Raw genomic sequence first — 21,618 nt, 5'->3', positions numbered from 1 at the left:
TCATTCGCACAGGGAGTCAGCCTATGTATGATTACAATGCCTAGCAGACATCCATGACGGATGTTGAGCTCTGATGTCTCATGTCTTGACTGTTTGGCTTTAATGCTTGTGGCAAGTAAACAAAATATCGCCAAGTACTAACCTGGGACCTACTGTGTACGAAGCCCTGTGATAGGAGTGAATGACACAGGGGTAAAGGGAATGGAAGGAACCAGGTCTTCAGAAGGCTTCAGGCCTTATGGGGAAATGGGGACAAGCAAATTCCAGAGCTGCTGCATCAATGCATATGCATTCCCCAAACTCAAGGAAAGAAGGAGTTCAGGCAGTCTGGTCCTCACAGGAAGATGTGTCCTAGCAGCTGAAAGAGCACACACAAAGGCTCACAAGTAAGAGGGTTCAGCATTCTGAGAAGAAGTCGAGTGTGGCTGAACTGATGTTCATAGAGCACAAACTGGAGAAGGTATGAGAAGAGTCTAGAAAGGTGCATAGGAGCCAGATCTCAAGGGCCCTTGAAGCCACATTAAGGAATTCAGAGTTTATCCTGAAGGCAATAGGAAGCTGCCAAGGGGTTTTAAACTGAGAAATAGCAGCAGTCATATTTGAATTTTAGAAATATCACCCTGATTTCAGTGGCAGGATGGATTGGGAGGAAAAACAGGAAAGTAGACCAACTAGGAGTTTATCTTCTAGTGAAAGTGCCCTAAACTGGAAGAGTACAGTGGGAAAAAAAGAAATGGACAAACTCAGAAGTTATCTAGAAGGAACAGTGGACATGTATTTTTCTCATACCCTTCCCACCCTGTGGACTTTACAGCCAGTTCCTGAAGAGATCAGCCTCCCTGAGCCAGATCTCCCGCCCAGCTGGGCTTACTCCAGGGCTGTGAGGGTATCCCCGCATCTGGAGAGGCAGCCTCACCAACTTCACCCCCCTCATGCTGATCTTCCCTGCAGGGGTTGAAGCCAGCTTTTGGAAGAGTCTCGCTTACTGGAAGAGTCTGTCCCCGTAAGAAACTTCTGGTGCCTCTGGTTCTTCTGCACCATACCCCTGACTCCCAATAGTTACAGTGAACTTATAATTCGTTGTCCAAACCTGAGAAAAGAGGGATCACTACTGGTAATTATATGAGGATAATAGGCATTAACTTAGACTGGCCCAGACAAATTGGGATGTATGGCCACCCGACTGAGAGCATGAGAGCCATGTATGGAACTGACACCATGAGTCAAGAGTAGTGCCCAGAGGGGAGTTTCCAGCCCCTAAATTATCTCTATATAAAATAATCTTGGACTTTGAAGCAGACCTGGGTTCAAATACTAACTTAGCCACTTACTGATCCTCTCTGAACTTAATTTCCTCATCTAAAAAAATATAAATAATTATAGCTATCTCATCAGAAATTTGGGATGATTTTACAAGAGGATATTTAAAAATGGACTATTTATTTCTACCTAACTTTCAACTGAGGCCCCAGGACAAGGTGGGCCAACTATTCCCACATTCTGCTGTCAAATATTAGAAGGACTTCAGCAGGACATGCACAAGAAGGGAGTGAAAATCGTTTCTGCAACCTGTAGCTGAATGCCCACCTCAAAGGTCTAAGAGTTGAGGCAGGGAATGGCTGGTGTCAGCATGTCAGGGGGCCTCAGGTCTCCCCTCGGGGGAAGGGTGGACATGCTTCCCTCCCAGAGTAGATGACCACTAGCAGACTTGGATGGGTGTCTCCGGAAACTGGAGTCACAGGGGCCGGTGTCCGACACTCTTGTGAATAATGTAAGGGTGTGAATAATGTGACTGAGGAAAGAAGGAATGTGTCTCGTGGGGGCAAAGACATATACCCCAGGAAGGGAGAGCCAGCTTGGATCATTACAAATTCTGGAAAAGATTGTCTGGAGATGACTTCACTATGGAGGGTAAACTCCAGATGATCAGAGGCTGGAGCATGAAAATTAAAGACTAGCCGGGGTGAAGAAAATGCACCAACTGCACCTGCAAAATTAGTCACGTGTTCCCAGCAGGGCCTCTCAGAGCCCCCATTAGAGAGAGCCAGCTTTGGACATCTGCCCAGCCAGAAGAATCACATCTGATTATACCTCTTCTCCTTCCACCCACCACCCCCTGTGGTCAGAAGCCTCAGCCCTGAATTATTCCTTAATTCATTTGACTATAACAATAAGAAACAATCAATACAAATAACATTTTTATGACATATAACTTTATTTTCCAAAACAAACAAAAAACAAGTTAGAAGAGTAGTTTTCTTTTCCATTATTGTGAATCTCTTTGATATCTGGCTAAAGACAGCTGGATCTCCATACCTGCTTCCCTCTTCAATCTGTTTTAATATACATGTAGGTAGCCTCTTGAAAATTACATTGTACCCTCATGAGTGAAATAAAAAGGCAAATGAAAAAGGTAAATCAAGTCTTAGAATTATGATGAAAATAGTGACCTCATAATCTGTGAGGGTCTCAAAGATCTCCAGGGGTCCCCAGACCCTATTTTGAGAACCACTGTCACAGAGTTTTCCTGTTGCCTCTAATGTCCAAACTTTGAGGATTTACAAAAGGAAGATGTGGTTGTGGAGTACCACAGTGTAGTTTCCAAAATTGTTTATGTCTAGAAATGCCAGAAAAGAGGTACTCTAAGATAGAATGTTTTAGGGCAAAATAGGAAGCCATCAGCATAGGGTGGACTAGCCTCTCAACCCAAGAGTTCCAGAGCATATGTGAGGTTCCCCAAGAGAGTGTCCCTGAGAATGCTCACTCTGCCAGGCTGTGTGTCCTCAGTCATCCCTCTGCCCATGGGATCTACTATTTGAAAACCTTTTAGTAATGTCACCACAAAGGAAGAGAACCCCCAACCTTTTGGCTAATTCGGCAGGTGGAACCCCTTTTAAACTGGTTTTCTAGTCAGTGTCAGAGTCAACATTTAGCAGGGACCGATCAGGAAAATAAAAGCATTCCAACAGAGGGGATTTAATACAGGAGATTGACTACACAGTGTTGGATTTAATACAAGCAACTGATTACATAGGTATTAGAACTAAAAGGGAGTTTCTGAAGAGATTAATCATTGCTGACGCTAGGGCTAGGGAACAAAAAGGAAGATGGGGTTTTATCAGAAGCTAAAGCAAGGGGTGTGGCTGATGCTTGACCTTGGCAGAGCCTATACTGACTGCCAAGGGCACACAGACCAGCTGCTACTGGAACCACTGTGGGATGTGGAAATGAGCCGGAAGTAGCAAAGGAAGCAGAAGGCTGAAGGCTGCTGGAGGCTGCTAGAGGCTGCTGACCTCCGCTGGAACCCAGAAAATTGTTCCGCTCCTCCTCCCACGTGCTCCTCTCCCACCTGCTCCTCCCATTGGCTGGGGGACACAGAGGAGCCTGGGAATTGTAGTTTTTAGAGTCCACGCCCCTTCTATGGAGCAGAGACCGAGCCCAGAGGCAATCAGTGGAATGGGAGGCCTGGCTGGCTGCACCATCTTGGCCCATTAGAGCCTCATCCCTTTATGTCCTTTTACCCTGGGACCTGTCTCACCGTTAGAGTCCCCCCCAAGGCTGCTGTTCACCAAATGCCAAATCATTCCCTTCTCAGCTGCCTTTGAGGAAGCCTCCCCAAAATGACCAGAAGAGGGCGAACTCCCAGGAATCATCTTTAAAAATGAAGCCTCTGGACCTTTCTCTGAGGGGTTTGGGTGCCAGAGGTTCTGAGTTTGGATTCTGTAGCCCTGACTGGGGCACTAGGGAGTACCCACTGGCCCCTGGCCCCACCTTGCAATCCCTCCACGGACTCTGGGTCCACATAGCAACCGTAGTAAACACCCGGCTGCGGGGGCCTCTCTCGGGGACTGACAGTGGGAATAGGTACGGTCAACGGTCAACAGACCCTTCAGGACCCCGCAGCGTGTTTGGTGCTCTGCATTGGCTGCGCCAAGTCATCTGTCATATCGTCTGGAAAGAGCCGGGAGTGCTGAAGAAAATCAATGACTCGTTGTTTCATAATAGGCCATTCTGCCCTTTATGAGAATACTCAACATTTCTTGGCCTTTGTCTCCCTATAAAACAGAAAACACTCCTGCAAATGCATCACCCCATCCGGACTGCGCCTATGGAAAAGGACTCCACAGTCTTGGGTGTCTTTCCTGCCGCAGCCTCTTCCTCTCTCCCCTTCTTGCCACCCGCTCGTTAAGCAGTGTGGCACCCAGGAGGCCTGTTTACAGCTAATTAGATTAGGAGTGTGTTCATCTGGAAAGATATTTGTAGTTCAATAAAGAGAGTGTGAAGAATCACCCTCCTGGTTCCAGAGAAACAAAGGTTCTAAGTCTCATTCCACTGGGGGCAGAAAAAGGTTTTTGCCCCCTCCCTCCTTAAACAAGCCTCCCTTCTCTCCAAGATATCTGTAGTCCTTAGACTCAGAATGAGCTTCCCATGCCACAGGAAAGATCTCAGCTTCGAAAGATTGCAAAGCAAAACAACAAGCAAATTTGAAAACACTTTCATGTGGTTTTTTCTCTTTCAAAGGAAAAACAATCACTGCTTGAGATGTTTTGTTGAGAAAGAAAAGGAGGCAGAGAGATCATCAAGTCCAGCGATAGACGCTGCCCTCCTGCCTCTTCCCCATCTGTTCGAAAATTATTTCCAAAATATTAAATGCTGCATTTCACTGAACCAGAATTGCATGATGCGTTGGGGCTGGGGGAGAGAGGAGGGAGACGAGATTCTGAAATACAATTTCCCAAATGTTTATTTTGCTAGCGAAGGCTGCTGCCTGTACTATTATAAAATCTTAGCACGACCCCCAGCAGGCTGTTGTCTGTAGGGTAAGTAGGCACAGACTGAATTCCGTACTGTGTCAAGGACAAAATGAATCCTTAATCTGGCTGCAGAAAATGCATATTCACCCAAGAGAACAGCGGCTCCAGTCTTTCTAAGCCCACGTGTGCTTCATTCCTTTCTTTGAGATGAGTGTACAAATCAAGTTTGGCTGCCCTTTATTAGCCCCCAGACAGCCCGGGTAGTATCAAAGCTTGCACCTTGGCTCTCCCTAACCTGCCTACTTCCTGCTCTCTGGATTTAACAATGAGCATAAAGCTTCCATCAAGCATAAAGGCTGATTTTCATGGTGCACGTAAAATATGAAAATCCTACCTCGGCTAACTTCATGTCGACTCCAGAAATACTTAAGGGTTAGAGTACTTTATTATTGTTTTTCCAGACGAGGAAAGGTCATAGTTCAGTAAAATTGGACAAAATTACATTTTCTGCTCCTCAGACGTCTTGCAGGCTGGCAGATTAAGGATGCAAAGTGGTGAAAAGAGAAGCCTCAATCCTAGGTACTTCTCATTTATTCGGTCAGAAAAAGAGAGTTATGTTCATGTCGGTGAATCCTTTCCTCCAGCGGCTATCAGGTCACAAGAGACAGAATGTTCTTCAATTCCCATTCCCATTCCCTGTTCATGGGCACAGGCCTTCCTGCTCAAGGTGAGCATCTGGGTCTCTTACCTGCCAGCAGAGTAGGGTGTTCTTGCAGGCTCATTCTTCCAAAAATGTTTGTGATCTTAGCCCTCACTAGCTTCTGCAAGAATTAAAAAGCTGAACACTCATTGTTGTGAAAAACTACAAGAGGAAATTATTTGAAGCTCCATACTTCTGAAAAGCATTTATAATTAGCCAGCCCACATGCCTGCTCTCCCAGCACATGAGATGGAGATTTCCTCAGAGAGAGGCAGCATGAGTCCATAAGCACCTGTGCGAGCCAGCGTGCTGCTAAGACTCAATGCAATCTCTTGCCCTCTGGTTTATTATATTTACCACTTTGCTTCACTCTCCCTCAAGCTCCTCAACCGTGAAATGGGTCTCAGGGAACTAACTCATCACAGGAAAAACATCTAGAATCTCGAATCAGTGGGGATGTGGAAAGAGGAAAATTCTGGCATTTAGAAATAATTTGGGATGGTTGGAATTGATTGCTACACCCCATTCATTCATTAGCTCATTCAGCTAATTCCCTCCATGCCACTCCTTGGGGTAATAAGAATAGAGATTGCCCAGCCCAGCCCTTGCCAAATGCCAGGTTTCAGAATGATTTCCTGGGGATTTTCTACTCAAGGTATTGGCTGGCAGATTGGTCAGAGGTGTGAGCTAAACCATAAGCCCTAGAGGAAAATCAAGGGAAGCATTCTGAAATACAAGGTCCAAAGAGTCCAGACAGATTAAGGACAGCAACACTGAGCCAAGAATGTAAAGACTGATTGCTAAAGAGCCCAAAGGAAAATAGATCAATAAGGAGCAAAGAGGTCATGTTCTCATGTTGGCAACATAGTTGTGAGCCAGCAAGTAGAGCAGGTAGAAGGGTAGAGCCTTTCTTAAAAGACTAGTTATTAATCAAGCAGGGTATAGGCTCAGCTGCTGTAACAAAGAATCCCAAAATTCAGTGACTTAAGATGCAAATGTGTTTTCCTTTCATATAATAATCCAGAGAGAAGCAGTCCAGGGCCGGCAAGACAGCCAGACCATTCTCAACATGCAGCTTCCACCTCTGAGTCCAAGGGAGTTGCTCCAGCTTTTGCCACCTCCCTCCTATAGGAAAGAAAAAGGGCCCAGTGAGGACACACACATCCCCTGGGAGAATCTGACTCAGAGGTGGCACACATTACTCTCTCACACACCTCACTGTACAGAATCTAGTCACATGGCCACACCAGGCTCCACCAGAGGCTGGGAAGTATGGTCAGTCCCTGGTTGGGCAGCCATGTGCCCAAAGAACAATGTGGGAGTTCTATTAAAGGCAGAGAAAAGAGATGAGGGTGGACAATTTGGGCCCTATACATGAGAAGGAGTCTCTAGCCTCAAGGAGCTTAAAGTCTACTTGGGAAGATAGACAAGTAAACTCTTGTCTTATAACATTAAGCAAATATTACCATGTGTTTACCAAATGCCAGGTCATATGCCATTTCAGTCATACTGAAATGACTCCATTATTATGTATATTTTATAGATGAAGAAATGAAGACTTAGAGAGGTTAACTAACCCAAGATAATGCAGTTAAACATGGAGCCCAGATACAAATCTGATTCTGTCAGACCCTAAAGCAGAAGTCAGCATATTATGGCTCTTGAACCAAATGTGGCCCTTCACTTTTTTTTTTTTTGTAAATAAAGTTTTAATGAAACACAGCATGCCCATTCATTTACATATTGTCAGTGGCTGCTTTTCCACTACAATGGCAGTCAGAACAGAAACCAAATGGCCCACAAAACCTAAAATATTTACTATCTGCCCTTTACAGAAGAAGTTTGCCTACTCTGCCCTAGTGCTGGCATGTCAGGTGTAATTAGCTAGACATGCGCAGGGTGTGATGAGAGCTGGAGGAGAGCCCCTTACAGAGGGAGGGTGGGCCAGTCCAAGAAGTCAGGATTTAGCTAACCCTTGACCAATGAACAGCAATTGATCAGTAAAGACAGTGGAGTAGGAAGAAGAGCTTGTGACAGGCCTGGAGGTCTGAGTGGGGTGTGAGAAGAGGTTGGGGCAGTGGGTGGTGCAGTGTGGAGGAGGATACTGAATAGCTACAGTAGCTCGTAGAGCAGCATTTCCCAAACCTGGCCCATCGTCATAGCCATTTTGGGCACTTATTAAAAATAAGGATTCTAAGACTCCACCACAAATCTGCCCAAACAGGATCCATATCTTCAAGAAACTCCCCACAAGATTCTGGAATACATTGCTGAAGATGGTAGGGGGAGAGTGAGAAGGCAGGGACACTGGCCAAAGTCTGTGGTGGTAACCCAGGGCCATCCTACATGCAAGTTGGAAGGCTAGAAGCAGCAAGGTTTGTGACAGCTTCTTGGTAGAAGGTGAAGGAGGGGAGAGGAAGAAAATGAGATCGTTTTTGTGAGTGAGATAGTGGGGAGTGACAGCCCAGTTCTGGCCTGGTCATGAGGAGTCCCCGTGATGGCTTCTCCTGTTCTCCCCTCTATAGCTTGGCTATGGACTTTGGGCTTCTAGAGTCTAATGTTGGATGTTACCTCTCAAAAAGGGAGAACTACCCCATCCCAGACAAATGGAAGCCTGGTTGCTTCAAAAATGACCAAACCTTTACAAAATCAAATGGAGGTATCTGAAGGGGGGACTTTTATAATTTGATATGGATGCCTCATTGCCTGTTCCTGTCCCTTAGAAGAGTTATTTTTTCTGTTTGTTAAAGAATTTGTTTCACTGGCTCCATGAAAGAATTGAGTTGTGATTATTTCTGCATAACAGCGGGACACTTTAAACTCTTATTTTCTCAGTTTTATGAATTTGGGTATAGTTCTTCAATCACTCTGGAAGTAATGATGGAAGGAATTGAATTCTGTGGAAGAAATCCAACTGCATGATGCATTTTCATTTGATATGGGGCAGTTAGATAAATGCATCTCTCGACTCATTCATTGAATAAATAAATCATGGGGTTAGAGCTTAAATAATAAATAAAAGAGGGGAAAGAAAGAGACTAAGAGGAGCTGACAAGGTGAAAAAATAGATAAATAAAAAGAGCTATATGCAGGCAAAATGATGAAAGATTGTTGCCTGCCATTCTGTCCTCTTTATATTTACTGGTCACATTTTGCTAGAAATGTTTGACTATTTCTTCACTGCCCCATAAGGTTTTGGACTGGCATAGGGTCAAAGATGAAATGCTATACCTTTTCCCTGAAAATTACTTATTTAGCGCTAGCTGAAGTCTAAATGTGCCTTCAATAGGCATCATCCCAGGAGCTGAGCAGTTATTGTTACTGGTCATGACAACAGATAGAGCGGTAGATAACTGGCATCCTGGCTGTTTGGGTTTGTTTGAGGGAGACTTTGTTGGTCTTCCTTGTACATAATATGAATTCAGCCTTGGCATTTTGCATATGGTATTGCCAACACTTTAACTCTTTTCTCCCCTGCCCCTCTTTGCCTGGCTCCCTCTTAGTAACCTCACAGGACTCACATGGGGTAATGTTTCTTTCAAGATTCCTTCCCTGACCCCCACACATGGGATAGGTGTCCCTTCTAGCACTCTGGACTTCCCTATCAATCCTGCTAACAGCTAACGTTCATTGAACACTGACAATTCTGAACTCTATGAATGGATTGTCCTTTCCAGTCCTCTCAACCACCTGATGAGAGAGGTGCTATGATTAATCCATTGTACAGACAAGGAAACTGAGATACAGAAGAGTTAAATCAAGTCTTCAAGGTTACCCAGCTGGGAAGTCTTTATTTTCTAGCCTGTGAGCTCCACAAAGGAGTAACTTGTGGCTGCCTGGTACGATGGTCAACAGAGTGCCTGGCATGGGCTGGCATTGATGTGTTTCTCTCTGTCTCTCTCTTGTCTCTGACTCTCTCTCTCTCTCTGTGCTTCTATCTTCTCTCTGTGTCTCTCTTTCTCTGTATGTTTAATGAATTATAAGGCCACAGGGACCTCAATAGGAGACTCACTTCACTGCATATGGGATTCTAAAGTTGATGAATCAAACTCGGAGTTAAATTGCATTCTTGAAGTTGTCTATATCAAAGCATTAGCTTATGTGAATGATGCTGCCTGACTGAGTTAAGTCTGAGATTGCAGAGGCAGAAAACAGATGAAATACACTTTCCCCGCTCTCCCAGAGCTTCATCTGCCAGGCCACACTGGAAGATAAACCTCCAGATCAGCAGTGCGTGTTGTGCTCTGTGGCTGCCTTTCCCCAGCAGATGTGAGGATAGAACAGGCTCTGGGAATATGTGAGTGGGGTGTGTATGTAGGTGTCTGTGTAGGGTCACGTATCGTTTCAGTATGTATCCCAAAAATATTCATTCTATACTCCTCATAAGTTATGTATGACTTCCATATAAGAGAAACAGAGGGGAAAAGATGGCGGCCACTCCTCAGTTACCTGTAGATTTCTGAACTTTTCACCCAAAGCAGTATCCAAGAGACCATCCATTCAGTAGACACCCAGGAAGCCTCATTTTCAGCAACTGGTAGACCCAGCTTAGCCAAGTTTGTGATTTCGTGAGATTTGGCAGCTTAGGGGAAAAGCAAGGACAGATATAAATGGGTTACTGAAAGCCTACGTTGTTAGAACTCTGGCCTGCTCCAAGCCTCTCCCTTCCTAGTCCCACCAGAATCTGGGTGCAAATCCCAGCCCCCTACTACCAGCTCTGTGACGTTGGCAAGTCACCCAAACTCCCTCTGAGTTCTGTTTGCCATAGTTTTCCTGGGTCCCGCACTGCCCAGTTTCTGCCCAGAAAATACAGATTCCTCTGTGACCCAGAACCAGTGACAGGAGGTGCCACCATAAAAGGGGCTTTTTCAGTATATCTGAGTAGGTTAAGGCCTGGGTACTCATTCTTTTTTTGAGAGGTAGTATCCAGCATCTGATACATGGTAGTTGCTCAAAAAGTGTTTGCAGAAGGGAGAGAGGAAGGAAGGAAAAAGACGAATCCCTGCCTCACAGAGATGTTTGGTGAAGTTAAACAGCGTGTATAAGTTTCCCATCCCAGTGCCTGGCACATAAGGGGAATTCATTATTTGTTCCCTTCCCTACTCTGGCCTACAGTGCAAAAGCTATCTGGGAAATATAGGACATGCAAGCATCATGAATGGATATACATTCACTTACAGGACTAATTCACATACCAAAGCCTAAAGGAATAGGACCAGAGCAAGAAAGTTTATGTGAGGGTCCAGGAGGGCCCTTAAAGTTTCATGACTTGGTATTCCTATAAGGAAAGGCACTAAGGTAGTAGCGGCGATAAGAGGAGGAGAGGTGGGGGTGATGAGATTGAGAGACAAGCAGAAGGTGGGAAGTCCTATAGTGAGCCTTTGGGATGGAAAGGCCGAAAGCAGGAGGACAGCCTCATCTACGCCACCTGCAGGACAGATGAAGTAGTGGCAGACCAAGAGCGCGGGTAGACTCTCCGCGTCCCAAAACTAAACAGATAGCTGTCCTCTGATTCCCAGGCCTTGGGATTCTTGCTCCATTATCAAAAGACCAACCTAAGAGCTGTTTTCTTCTTTGAGTAAAACAACAAAACCTGTCTGCTTTGAGAGTTTAGTTCCTGGGAAATAAATTTTAAAATACTCATTTAACTGAGGATGATATTTTTCATGTCTTTTTCCAAAGGAAGTTAGCTGCAGATTCTTCCAAGTGACTTTCTATTATTTGAAAATAAACAACTTAGATCTAACCCAGTTAACAGTATTGGAAAAGGGAATGTACTGTGCAAGTTGTCCACAGCATTGCTGGATAGGGAGGGCTGAAATGGAGACAGTGAAATAAAAGCATCAAGAATATTCCCTTTATCGCTGGAAGATTGGCATGACCAGATGAATGTGTGATTGATACCATTACTCTCTTTTCTCTCACTGAAGATGGTTATAAGAAACCCAAATGTAAGTTGCCTGTTGAAGTTAGGGCTTAAAATATACTCAAATCTAAAGTATTATGTTTACTGAATATGCGTTAAAAATGAGAACCAATGGGCTTTCTCAATGCACACACACACACACAGAATAATGTGAAAATATTACACAAAAATAGCATATACATGCCAATTATGACATAAAAACATTTTATATCATTGATAAAATCAGAAGATAATCTGAAGCAATGCTGTAGTTGACTTAGTGCTCATTGAGTTTCTGATGCTCTTTACAAATTGGGGAAATTTTTCTTGGTAAATATTAAGTCTTTCCACATATGTGCATTTAAGGTACATTTAAGGCGAATTTCCTGAGAACATAAATGCTCACGAGGAATAAGCAGGAGTTGATGAGGGAAATCTTAATTTGCATCTTTCCTGCCTTAAATGCCTGAAAGTATAATGTTGCATGAATAAGGCTTTTAGTGTTTAATGTGATATGACTTAAACATTCTCTTTTTGCTAGGGTCTACAAAACCTTTGCTATTAATGGCCATTACTTCTCATTTTTATCTACCAAATTTACCAAGGAAGAAAAAGTATGTAAAGTCTTCCATTTGTCTGCTCAAATCTTTTCTATTATCTGGCAATAAACTTCAGTTCTCTTAAACCTGGGACAATCCACTTGTCAAGGGACTCTAGGTGATCCATCCAAGCATGATCCTTTACATCGTGTAGGGCTTCCACTTGTCAACCGGCTCTCCTCGCTGTCCTTACATCCTCCCAACATTCCTGTTGAAGTAGATAGAGTAATACTCGACAGCCATCAGAGATCTCAAAACTGACACATTGGTAAAGCTCCATCTTCCCTGATTTTGCACAGCTAGGAATAGTAAAACTTGGCCATAACACCATAAGTGAAGTCTAAAGCACTTAACCAGGGAAACAGATTTGTATTATTTCAGGGTTAATCGAGTGACCGGGAGAAACCTATGCAGCTGAACTTCCTGGGCCTTCCAGGGCTCCAACTGCAGGATACAGACCCATCCTGGTCCCCGCTGTGATTCAGCATCAGCTACCATCTGCTCCAGCTTAAATCTGGGAGGGGATGATTCCAGGACTGGTTGGGGCTTTTTTGAGAGCAGCAAGAAGTCCCAGAGTCTCCCAGGTATTTGAGATCCATTTCTTCAGATTGATCCAGAGACTGAATTGAGAGACCCCACTTCCCACGACGAGGTTGCTGGCCATTTCCTCACCTGTCCCACCCCTCCCTCCACATCTGCTCTTCCCCAGCTGGGAAGATAAACACTCTATCAGCCACCTCTGACTGAGAATGGGGCTGGATGGGATATGGAAATCACTTCCGATGTGTCATATCCAGATTGTGGAGTTTCACTGTATTGGGAGAGCCAGACACAGAAGTCAGAGCTCCTGGATTTCTAAAGTAAAGCTTTTTCCTACTTTGCCGGCACCCCCTCTGTTATGGCTCCAGGCTGCAGAGAGCATCAGACACGCCTCCCTGTGCCGGCAGCCTTCCTGTCTAACTCCCTGGGAAAGGCAGAGCTGACAGCCCAGAGTCAGAAGCCTAGTTCCCTGCCAGTTCCCCAAATCTGGGGTGGTTATTATGCGGATGACTGAGAAAAAGGACAGAGAGTGGTATCCGGGAGTGGTGTATCCTTCTTTTAACTTCCAACGTGTTCTACAGGCTGCTAGCTTAACACAGCGCATGAATTCTGCCTACATCTCACAAGCCACTTGCTTATTCACTATCTCCATTTAACACGTCTTACGAATTTCATCCGTTCTGTTTGTTTTTCTTGTCTTCACTGGAAGAACTGAATATTCTCAAATCCTACACCAAACACACTTTGAAAGCAGAAAGACCTAGAGAAAAAATAAGATTAAAAACAATAACAACAACAACAACCAGAGATAATATTTGATTTATGGTGGCAGCAGAAACAGAAACCAAAACAGAGAGTATCTGACTCACAATAATGGTGGAGTTTTGAGCAGAAAGTGGTGGGTGCCTCCTGCTAAGGGGGTGACAAAGTGCCAGTCACTGGGACTGCATGGTGCTTTAAGGTTCATCAGAAGCCTCCTTTCCATGACCTTGTCTCTGCTCCTTTGATGGAGATAAATCATAATTAATACATTAGTATTATTATATAATTAATACATAATTATGGTAATTATTAATGATAATACACCATTGTTGTTGCTAGTTAACATAGTCAATCCCAAGAAGCCATCCTTCCTAGTCACCTCTCTTCCACTTTCAGCCTCCCTTGTGCTGGAAATCACACTTGGGACAAGAATAAGGATGGGGCCCTCATCCACTTCCCCCACATCCACTCCCAGCCCCTGGCAACCACCTTTCTACTTTCTGTTTCTATGAATTTGACAGCTCTAAATACCTTACATACATGGAATCATATAGTATTTATCTTTTTTGTGAAACTGGCTTATTTCACTTAGCGTAATGCCCATAATTTTCACCCATGTTGTAGCATGGGTCAGAATCTCCTTCTTCTTAAACCTGAATAGTATTCCATTGTATGTATACATCACAATTTGTGTATTGAACCTCAAATTTAACTGGGCATCCTCTATTTTTATCTGCTAAATTTGGCAACCCTATTCTGAACACATCAGTCTAGATAAGCTTATTCTAGAAATTAGACCAGAGTAGAGGTTGATCCCAGAAGGTATTTATAAAAGGAAAAATAAGGGGACATAGCTGACATCATTTTTATGCTGTGATTTTGCATAAACCATAGAAACAGGGTTCAAATGAATCCTGGTTTTGTCAACACTCTGTGTCAGGAGTTCTTAAACTGGAGTCTGTGCTAGAAATGCAGGGGGTCTGTGAACCCCTTGAAATCATAAGCCATGTAAAGTATATGTGCATCTTTGGGAGTAAAGTAGCCCAAATTAGATTCTCAGAAGTGCCTGAGACTCCTAAGGAGGTCAGGAGACACTGTCTGATTGACTGAGGGCATAGCTTTGAACTCAGGGAAGGCATTTTTGCTGGGGGCGTGGGTATTACTACCCTTTAGACAGTTGATTTCCTGAATATCTAAACTAAAATATGGAGAAAATCCCAGCACATTTAAAAAAGTGGAAAGTTTACCCATCTACTGAAGCATCCCTTTCAAATGAGGGATGAGTATAAGCAGCCATGCATTTCACATCTTTCGCAGAAGCTGAATGGAAGCCAGTTCATGAGTGATGCTGATCTTTGTGAGGTTTCTGATGATAGGCATATACTTCATATATGTCAAAGTCCCTTAAAGAGAGAGATTAAGAAAAAGAGAGTGAGGAAAATAGAGAACAATGCCTAGACAATGAATAATCTTACTACCTGTAAAAAACAGATGACCGTTTTTATAATCACCACTTTATTTTTTCTTTAGAAATCCTTCATCAATTTACCAATAGCTCTTACCAATGAGCTCGACTGGCCCCAATTCTCTGGTGCTACTGGGTTTCTGGACTCCATTAGCGGGTATGTATGTTTGAGTACCTTTAAACATTTCAGCGTATATATGTAAGGAAAGAACAAGAGATATGGGGCTTGCTTCCAAGATGTTGAAATGGGAATTATTAGGAATTGCTTGTAGAACATGAGTAACATACAAGAAACCCATCACTGACATAGAGTCCACTATGCAGTGGGATGTAATGCAAATTGTATTTTATCAGTGCTAGCAAGGAGGGAGTATTTGGCTCTAGAGTTGACCTCTGAAGGAAAATACATAAACCCATCACCGAATTTTTCTCATTCAAGGGATAAGGATGTTTATTGATTATTTACTCTCAGAAATTAATATTTATAAAGGTAATGGCTAAAATTAACAGGCAAGTTGCAAGGTCCTGGAATCACCCTGGCTTTAATGCTCTGGATTTGAAGGTAGAGACAATGTATGACAAATCTGAGTGACACACAAACCCAGTTTGCTGTGTGTGATTGGGTGTTGACTCAGAGCGTGGGAACAAGCATTCATAGGTTAGCACCCCATTTTTTAATTTAATAGAGGACATTGTGTATCATGAATAATTTATTTGATTATTATCTTATTATCTTCACTCATTCATCTAAAAATACCTATTAAATAATTACTACCTCATCAGGTACAGATGCTATAGATGTTTCAAAGGTAAATAGGGCTTGACCTGTCTCTACAGCCAATTACAGTCGAGTAGGGCAGATAAGACAATGTATAAATAATGATAATAGAAGAGAGATGTGCCAAAAGACAATTCTCAACACAGAGCTACAGATTCATTGAAGAAATAATTCATAGAATTAATCAACAGCCACTTCTCTTGGGGGTGTTAGGCAAGGGCCAAACCCTAAAGGATTTACGAGATTGGGGTAATGAAAAAGGTAGAGAGGAAACTAGGAAAGGTAACCAACCTTAAGGAAAGGGTACTCATAATTATGTAGGAATCACCTGTGCGTGTAGGGAAAGCAGAGGAGATGCACTTTCAAGTTTAGGTATAGGTTTTCAAGTTTAATCATGTGAAAAATTAGGTTAGTATAATAATACTAAGAGGATCAGTGATAGGGAGCATAAGAAGTAACCTGCGTGAGGTATTTGCTACATACCAATCACTGTCCTGAGTGTTAAGTAGAGATTTTTCTCATTTCATCTCTTTGTGAGGGAGGTGGCATTGACTTCTGCATTTCACAGTTAAGGAATCTAAGGGTTAAGCAGACAGGTTAAGAAACTTGACCAGGGTCCCATGTCAATAAGAAGTGCGATCTGTTGTCATGGAACCTGATGTCACGTTGTCCCAGAGAATGATTTGGTGAGCAAGGGTCCTCCTAATCCCCAGCTCCCAACCTTTATGAGCTGTTTTCATTCCACCTATGGGAACATGGCTCTCTGGAGTCTTTGTCACTTTGAGAGCATGGCTATGGGCTGGAGAAATGACTAAAAACTAGAGGAGCCCACCCTTAGGGAGATGTGCTGTGTATCACCTCAAAGGTCGATCGGGGGTCCCTTGCTAGGGCGCCCATGCTCCCAGCGTTCTGGGGCCCCCTGCATGCCAACCTCAGTCCCTCTCTCCTCAGCTGCACCTGCTGTTGTCTTTGTCACCTGGAACACATCTAAAGATGGCCGGTCTAGAGCGGCTTCCTGGAAAAAAGACTCTTGTTGATCTCCCCACTGCCAACATTGGAATGGAGGAAATAATATTTAAGTGGCCTCCACGATCCAGCCATGTAAAAAATACCTGGAAGTTTCTCTAAATTAAGGCTTTTAGGACAATAACAAGAAGAATTCATTATGAGTGAGAAGTGGACATAGTTTATTATACTTTTAATGGAAGCTTAAATTTAAGTTGCACCCTGTAAAATTCAGCCACTTTTTGATCCAAAGCCTCACAAAGTTGCCATGGAGGAAATACCAGTCTAATGTTTAAAATTAATTGCAAAGTAGCTTAAATCTTCCCTGGAGTCATGCAAAGAATGAAAGACGCCACTCAGCAGGCCCAGCTGAAGTGAAAACTCGTTTCTGCATTTCTTTCCACTTATAGCTCGCATTCACCAACAGGTGCCCCACATCTCCTGCAACTAATTTTCCCCAAAACTCTACTCCAAAATAGCTCCTGCTCCCAAGCACACTGTTCAGTTGTTTTAGGGTTGTTGCGTTTTTTGTGGGGGTTTTTTTTTGGTGGGGAGGATGGCGGGTGGCAAGGGGAGCCAGTGTCCTTCTTCCCTTCTCTGTCTCCTCTGTCCTCACACCAGGAGTTTGCTCCCCTCTCAATGTGAAATCCCATTAGCCCTCCAGTCCCATAGCCATGTCCACCGCCATCCCATCAGAGTCCAGCAGGCAGCCAGATCTTTCTTAGGAGAAAGGCAGTGTGGAGAAAGAGAGAGGAAAGTTGCCAGTTTTCAGACACTCATGGGTTATAATCCTTATAAGGGTTGTGCAGAGACATTCTGACACCATCTCACAAAGGAAGTGACTGTCTAGGTGTGTTTTATGTGAACCGCACCCCCATCCTGAGCTAGTCTGTGCTGACTTTGCACCTTCTTGTGTGAGACTCTGTGTTGCCATTTATAAAAACTCAGTCTGCTTGGGCAGCCCCCTCAGTGTTAACTCTGAGTACCATCCTTATCTGTTGTTTCTAAGGAGGTGTGCACCCCCACTGGTGTGCTGTAGGGTCACCTACCCTGCTGGAGCTTTCCTCTCTCTGTTTGTGGGACCCCAGGTTATCTAGTTGTCTCTTTTTGCCACCTGTTTCTGTATGCTATGCCTGTGTTCTCTGCCACCCAGCTGGAATGGGAAAAAATATATTCAGTTCCTTTTGATAGAAAAGGAAATTCTCTGTCTGGAATCTTGAGTTGCCGTGGATTCCCCCCTTAGGCAGACACAGTAGCATGATACCCATTGTGTGTCACCATTCAGGATGTGTGTCCCCCACCCACCCTCCACCCCCACCCCCAGCAGGAGGTCCTGTTAAATTATCTCTATAATCTCATGCAAATTATACCTGCAGATAATCTATGCTGGGCCAATCTCCTTCTTAAAAGAATGAAGATTTGTAAAGTGTGTAAAAAATATTAAAGATTAGAGTATGATGAAGATCCTCTTCTGGTGAAATTGGGCAAGTGAAAAAACTATTGACCCAGAAGCAGCATTTGTGAGCCATGTAGGCAGCTTCCACAGGCATTTTGAGCAAATGTCCTTTTGAGTCCAAATGCTTATCAGCACAGGATAGAGTGTATTGCTTTCTCTGTTCACCTGGATCTCTAGAAAGTGCTTCCTATTATCTGTGATCGGCCTCATGCTTTGTGTATTAACGATGTTCTTTGGAAAATGTACCTTTGAAAGCAAAAGAATGCAGTTTGGGAGAGAAAATGGTTGCTTTCCTTTTCTTTTTCCAATATACCCTTCACCCCTCAAAATTTCGTATCTTTTTTATAAGATAAATGGAACTAATTGAAATTACATGCATGCATTAAAAGACAAACACAACCCCTTACTTTTATAAATCTACATTCTGGGGTCCCTGGGTGGCTCAGTTGGTTAAGCATCCGACTCTTGGTTTCAGCTCAGGTCATGATCTCAGGGTCATGATATTGAGCCCTGCATTGGCTCCATGCTGAGCGTGGAGCCTGCTTAAGATTCTCTCTCTCCCTCTCCCTCTGCCCCTCCCCCACTGCTAGTACATGTTCTCTCTCTCTCAAAAAAAAACAAAAGCAAAACACAAATCTTTATATCCTTCAGTTGAGTCTATATTAACAAAAATCTGTTCTCTTGACACTCAGGGTCCAGAAAATTCAAAAAGCAGTATCTTTTAAAACCATGCGGGGGTTTTTTTTTTGTTTTTGTTTTTGTCTTCCCAATGTGATTCAGAAAGCAATTGAGTGATTCAAAGGCAAAAACAAAAAACAAAAAACCCACCTTGTGAGGCTGGTAGTTTGGAGGCTGGGAACCCAACAGTAACTAACATTGGGAAGGAGAACTATAACTGTGAGTAAGAAGAAAAAGGTATTTTTCTAAAGATTAAAAAGAGTACTTCATGTTCAGATCACCTTCAAAAGCAATTAATGTAAGAGAAAAATCCTATTTAAGGTAAAGAACCCAAGGCCCCATAACACATGTGGAAATATGGGAAACAATACCAAAACTCAGGAAGGACTTCTAATTTACAAGCAATACTTAAAATTCCAGAGCCCTGTGAGTCAGTGTGATGAAGTAGGAGGAAAACTGTATTTACAGGTACAAGGTTCTGGTTCTGTATGGCCCTCAGTGGAATAGAGAGCATCCCTGGACCTCATTTATATGTTGAAGTTGAATTGTACCTAGCCATCTCTGAAGTTCTCCCCAGTGTTCAAGTTTAGTGGCTACAGGGCAATGTGCTATTAAAGTCCACAACCTACCTTATGATGCTGCTTGGTTTAGAAGCATTGGAGGAAGCTGGTAGGAAAATATGCTGCTGCATCTCCCCACCAAATATGTTTTTCTCCACCCCTTAACTAGCTATGCCTTCAGACAAGAAAGACCTGGCTAATTTAATGGATCAGAGCCTGAAACATTCTAGGAACCATGTTTCTCTAGGGCCAGCGTCGCTGTGCCATAAAGTCTGAACCCTTGCATCGTAAGCCCCGCACTGTGTGGTATGGGTGCTGGACCATCTATTCGTTAAAGTGGCACTCCATAATTGTCCTTTATGGGTACTGTTTCCTCCAAGCAAACCTCAGAAAGGGAAACAGATAACTCCAAACCCTTAACAAAAATAACCACTTGAACCCAACTGCATATATCCTGAGCTTTGATGGTTGTCCAAATCCCCTTCTGAAAGTGGGGCCAGGGATGGTCCAGTCAGTAGAGTTCTGCAGGCTGGGGCTAAATGGTAGAGAAGTCCTTCAAAGCTGGAAGGCAGAGGGGATGAGAGGAAAAACAGGGTAGCAATCAGAACTTTAAAAAAAGAAGATGAAGTTAGCCATAAAAAGTCATGAAAGCCAAAAGAGCCAAGAGCAATTACCAAAGTTACATTAGGCAGGAAGGTAAGAGTGAGATCAGTGGGCCAACATAAGTGGGTGCAAACTACATGGAATTTTCTAGAGTAAATGTTGCTCCCTCTGCCTCTGGCTTAGACTTGCTATTTGGGGCCAGAAACATAGCACATGCTTAGAGAGAATAGACATAGCTATTGTGAAAAGTGGCACAGTAATGCTATTCAAGGACATTTAAACACACATCTTTGATGAGAGGTGTCCTAGAATCTGAGTGTTAAAGGTTATCTATTCTCTCCAACCCAGTAGACATTATATGAGAGAACAATTTTGAAAAGCAGTGTATAATTCCAAACCAAGTCACTTGGGGTGTTAAAAACAGAAAATTGGAGAGAAGGGATTTGCAGCTAAGATTTGCTAACCTAATTTCATGTTTTAAAAAAAGACATGTAAGTACTAAACACTAATGAGCTTAATAACCTTATTAAATCCATTATTCAAAAATTACATGTGATGTAAGTGCCAATGATTAGCCATCTTATAATTATACTTTGCAAAACAAATAATTAGCTGGAGAGTTGGTCATTTGAAGTTAGCTGAGGCTGATTATAGTGGAGTGTGGTCTACATCAGTGCTTTTCCAAGTGTTGTCCGTGGACTGCTGGGAGGAGGGTCTCTCAGACCTTTTCAGGGGATCCACAAGGTAAAAAACATTTTCACAACAGGATTAAAACAGCATTTGTCTTTCGTGCTGTGCAGCCATTTATACTGATGCGCAAGAGCAGCAGTGGGTGAAGGTGCTGACGTCTGAGCATGAATCAAAGCGGTGGCACCAAACTATATTAGTAGTAACTGTGGTCTTCACCTCTACACGGTCCTGGTTTTAAAAAAGAGGGGGACATCTTCCCCTGAAAAGTTCATCTATGAAGCAGAAACATTAATTTTATTAAAGCATATACATGATTTTTTAATACTTTCATCTGATGAAATGGGAGCTATACATAAAGCACTTTTGCTGCATAATAAAATATGATTGTCTTAAGGAAAACACTTGCGTAAAGGAGTTGAGAGCTAAAGTCCACTCCAATCAGTTTTTTCATGGAACACCAGTTTTACTGAAAAGAACTAGAAAATAAATTATAGGGATTCAGATTGGATATGTGGCAGATATTGTATCTGAAATGAGGGAACTTCAAGGAAAACAACTGACAGTATTGATTGTTAATCATAAAATTTGAGCTTTCGGAGAAAATTCTGAATTTTTGAAAACTTGCATTTTCTCTTATGAACTTGACATCTTCCTAATACTCAAAACCTTTCTAATAGAGATATAGTGCAAGGAACAAATATGATTTTTCAATATTATATCATAAAATGTATCAACATTTAGAATACCCGCGTAACTCAGCCAATATTTTCTAAATGACCAGTATATGATATGTAAAACCATGCATGGGTAAAAAATCCACTCAAAGTACAAGATAGACCAATGCATTTTAATGTAATGTGGTGCAAAAAAAGTTCATTGATATATTTTCAGACTCTACATTGCAACTAATCAATCTTTAAGAAAATACCACGTCTCAAGTTTTGGTATAGAATCAAAGAAGGCTATCCATACTTATCTAAAAAAGATATTAAAATGTTACTCCCTTTTCCAGCTACATGTATGTTTAAGATGAGATTTTCTTCATATAATTCCATCAAAACAACATATCACAACAGATATAATGCAGAAGCAGAGATGAGAACAGAGCTGTCTTCTATTAAAG

General features: G+C 42.8%; 1 protein-coding gene across 4 annotated transcripts in view; it reads left to right on the top strand.

Moving 5' to 3' along the window:
* The window catches only part of AOAH (acyloxyacyl hydrolase), a 181,530-nt gene that overhangs the window by 88,081 nt on the left and 71,831 nt on the right, over positions 1–21,618 (top strand). For all 4 annotated transcript variants that reach the window (XM_044919905.1, XM_021699288.1, XM_021699289.1 and 1 more), the window contains one exon: positions 14,791–14,882. In XM_044919905.1, coding sequence (XP_044775840.1) covers positions 14,791–14,882 — 92 coding nt within the window. The remainder of the gene's footprint in view (positions 1–14,790; positions 14,883–21,618) is intronic.

This window comes from Neomonachus schauinslandi, chromosome 12 (genome assembly GCF_002201575.2).
Source record: "Neomonachus schauinslandi chromosome 12, ASM220157v2, whole genome shotgun sequence".
In the NCBI taxonomy this organism is placed as follows: domain Eukaryota; kingdom Metazoa; phylum Chordata; class Mammalia; order Carnivora; family Phocidae; genus Neomonachus; species Neomonachus schauinslandi.
This window is presented reverse-complemented; position numbering and strand designations above follow the sequence as displayed.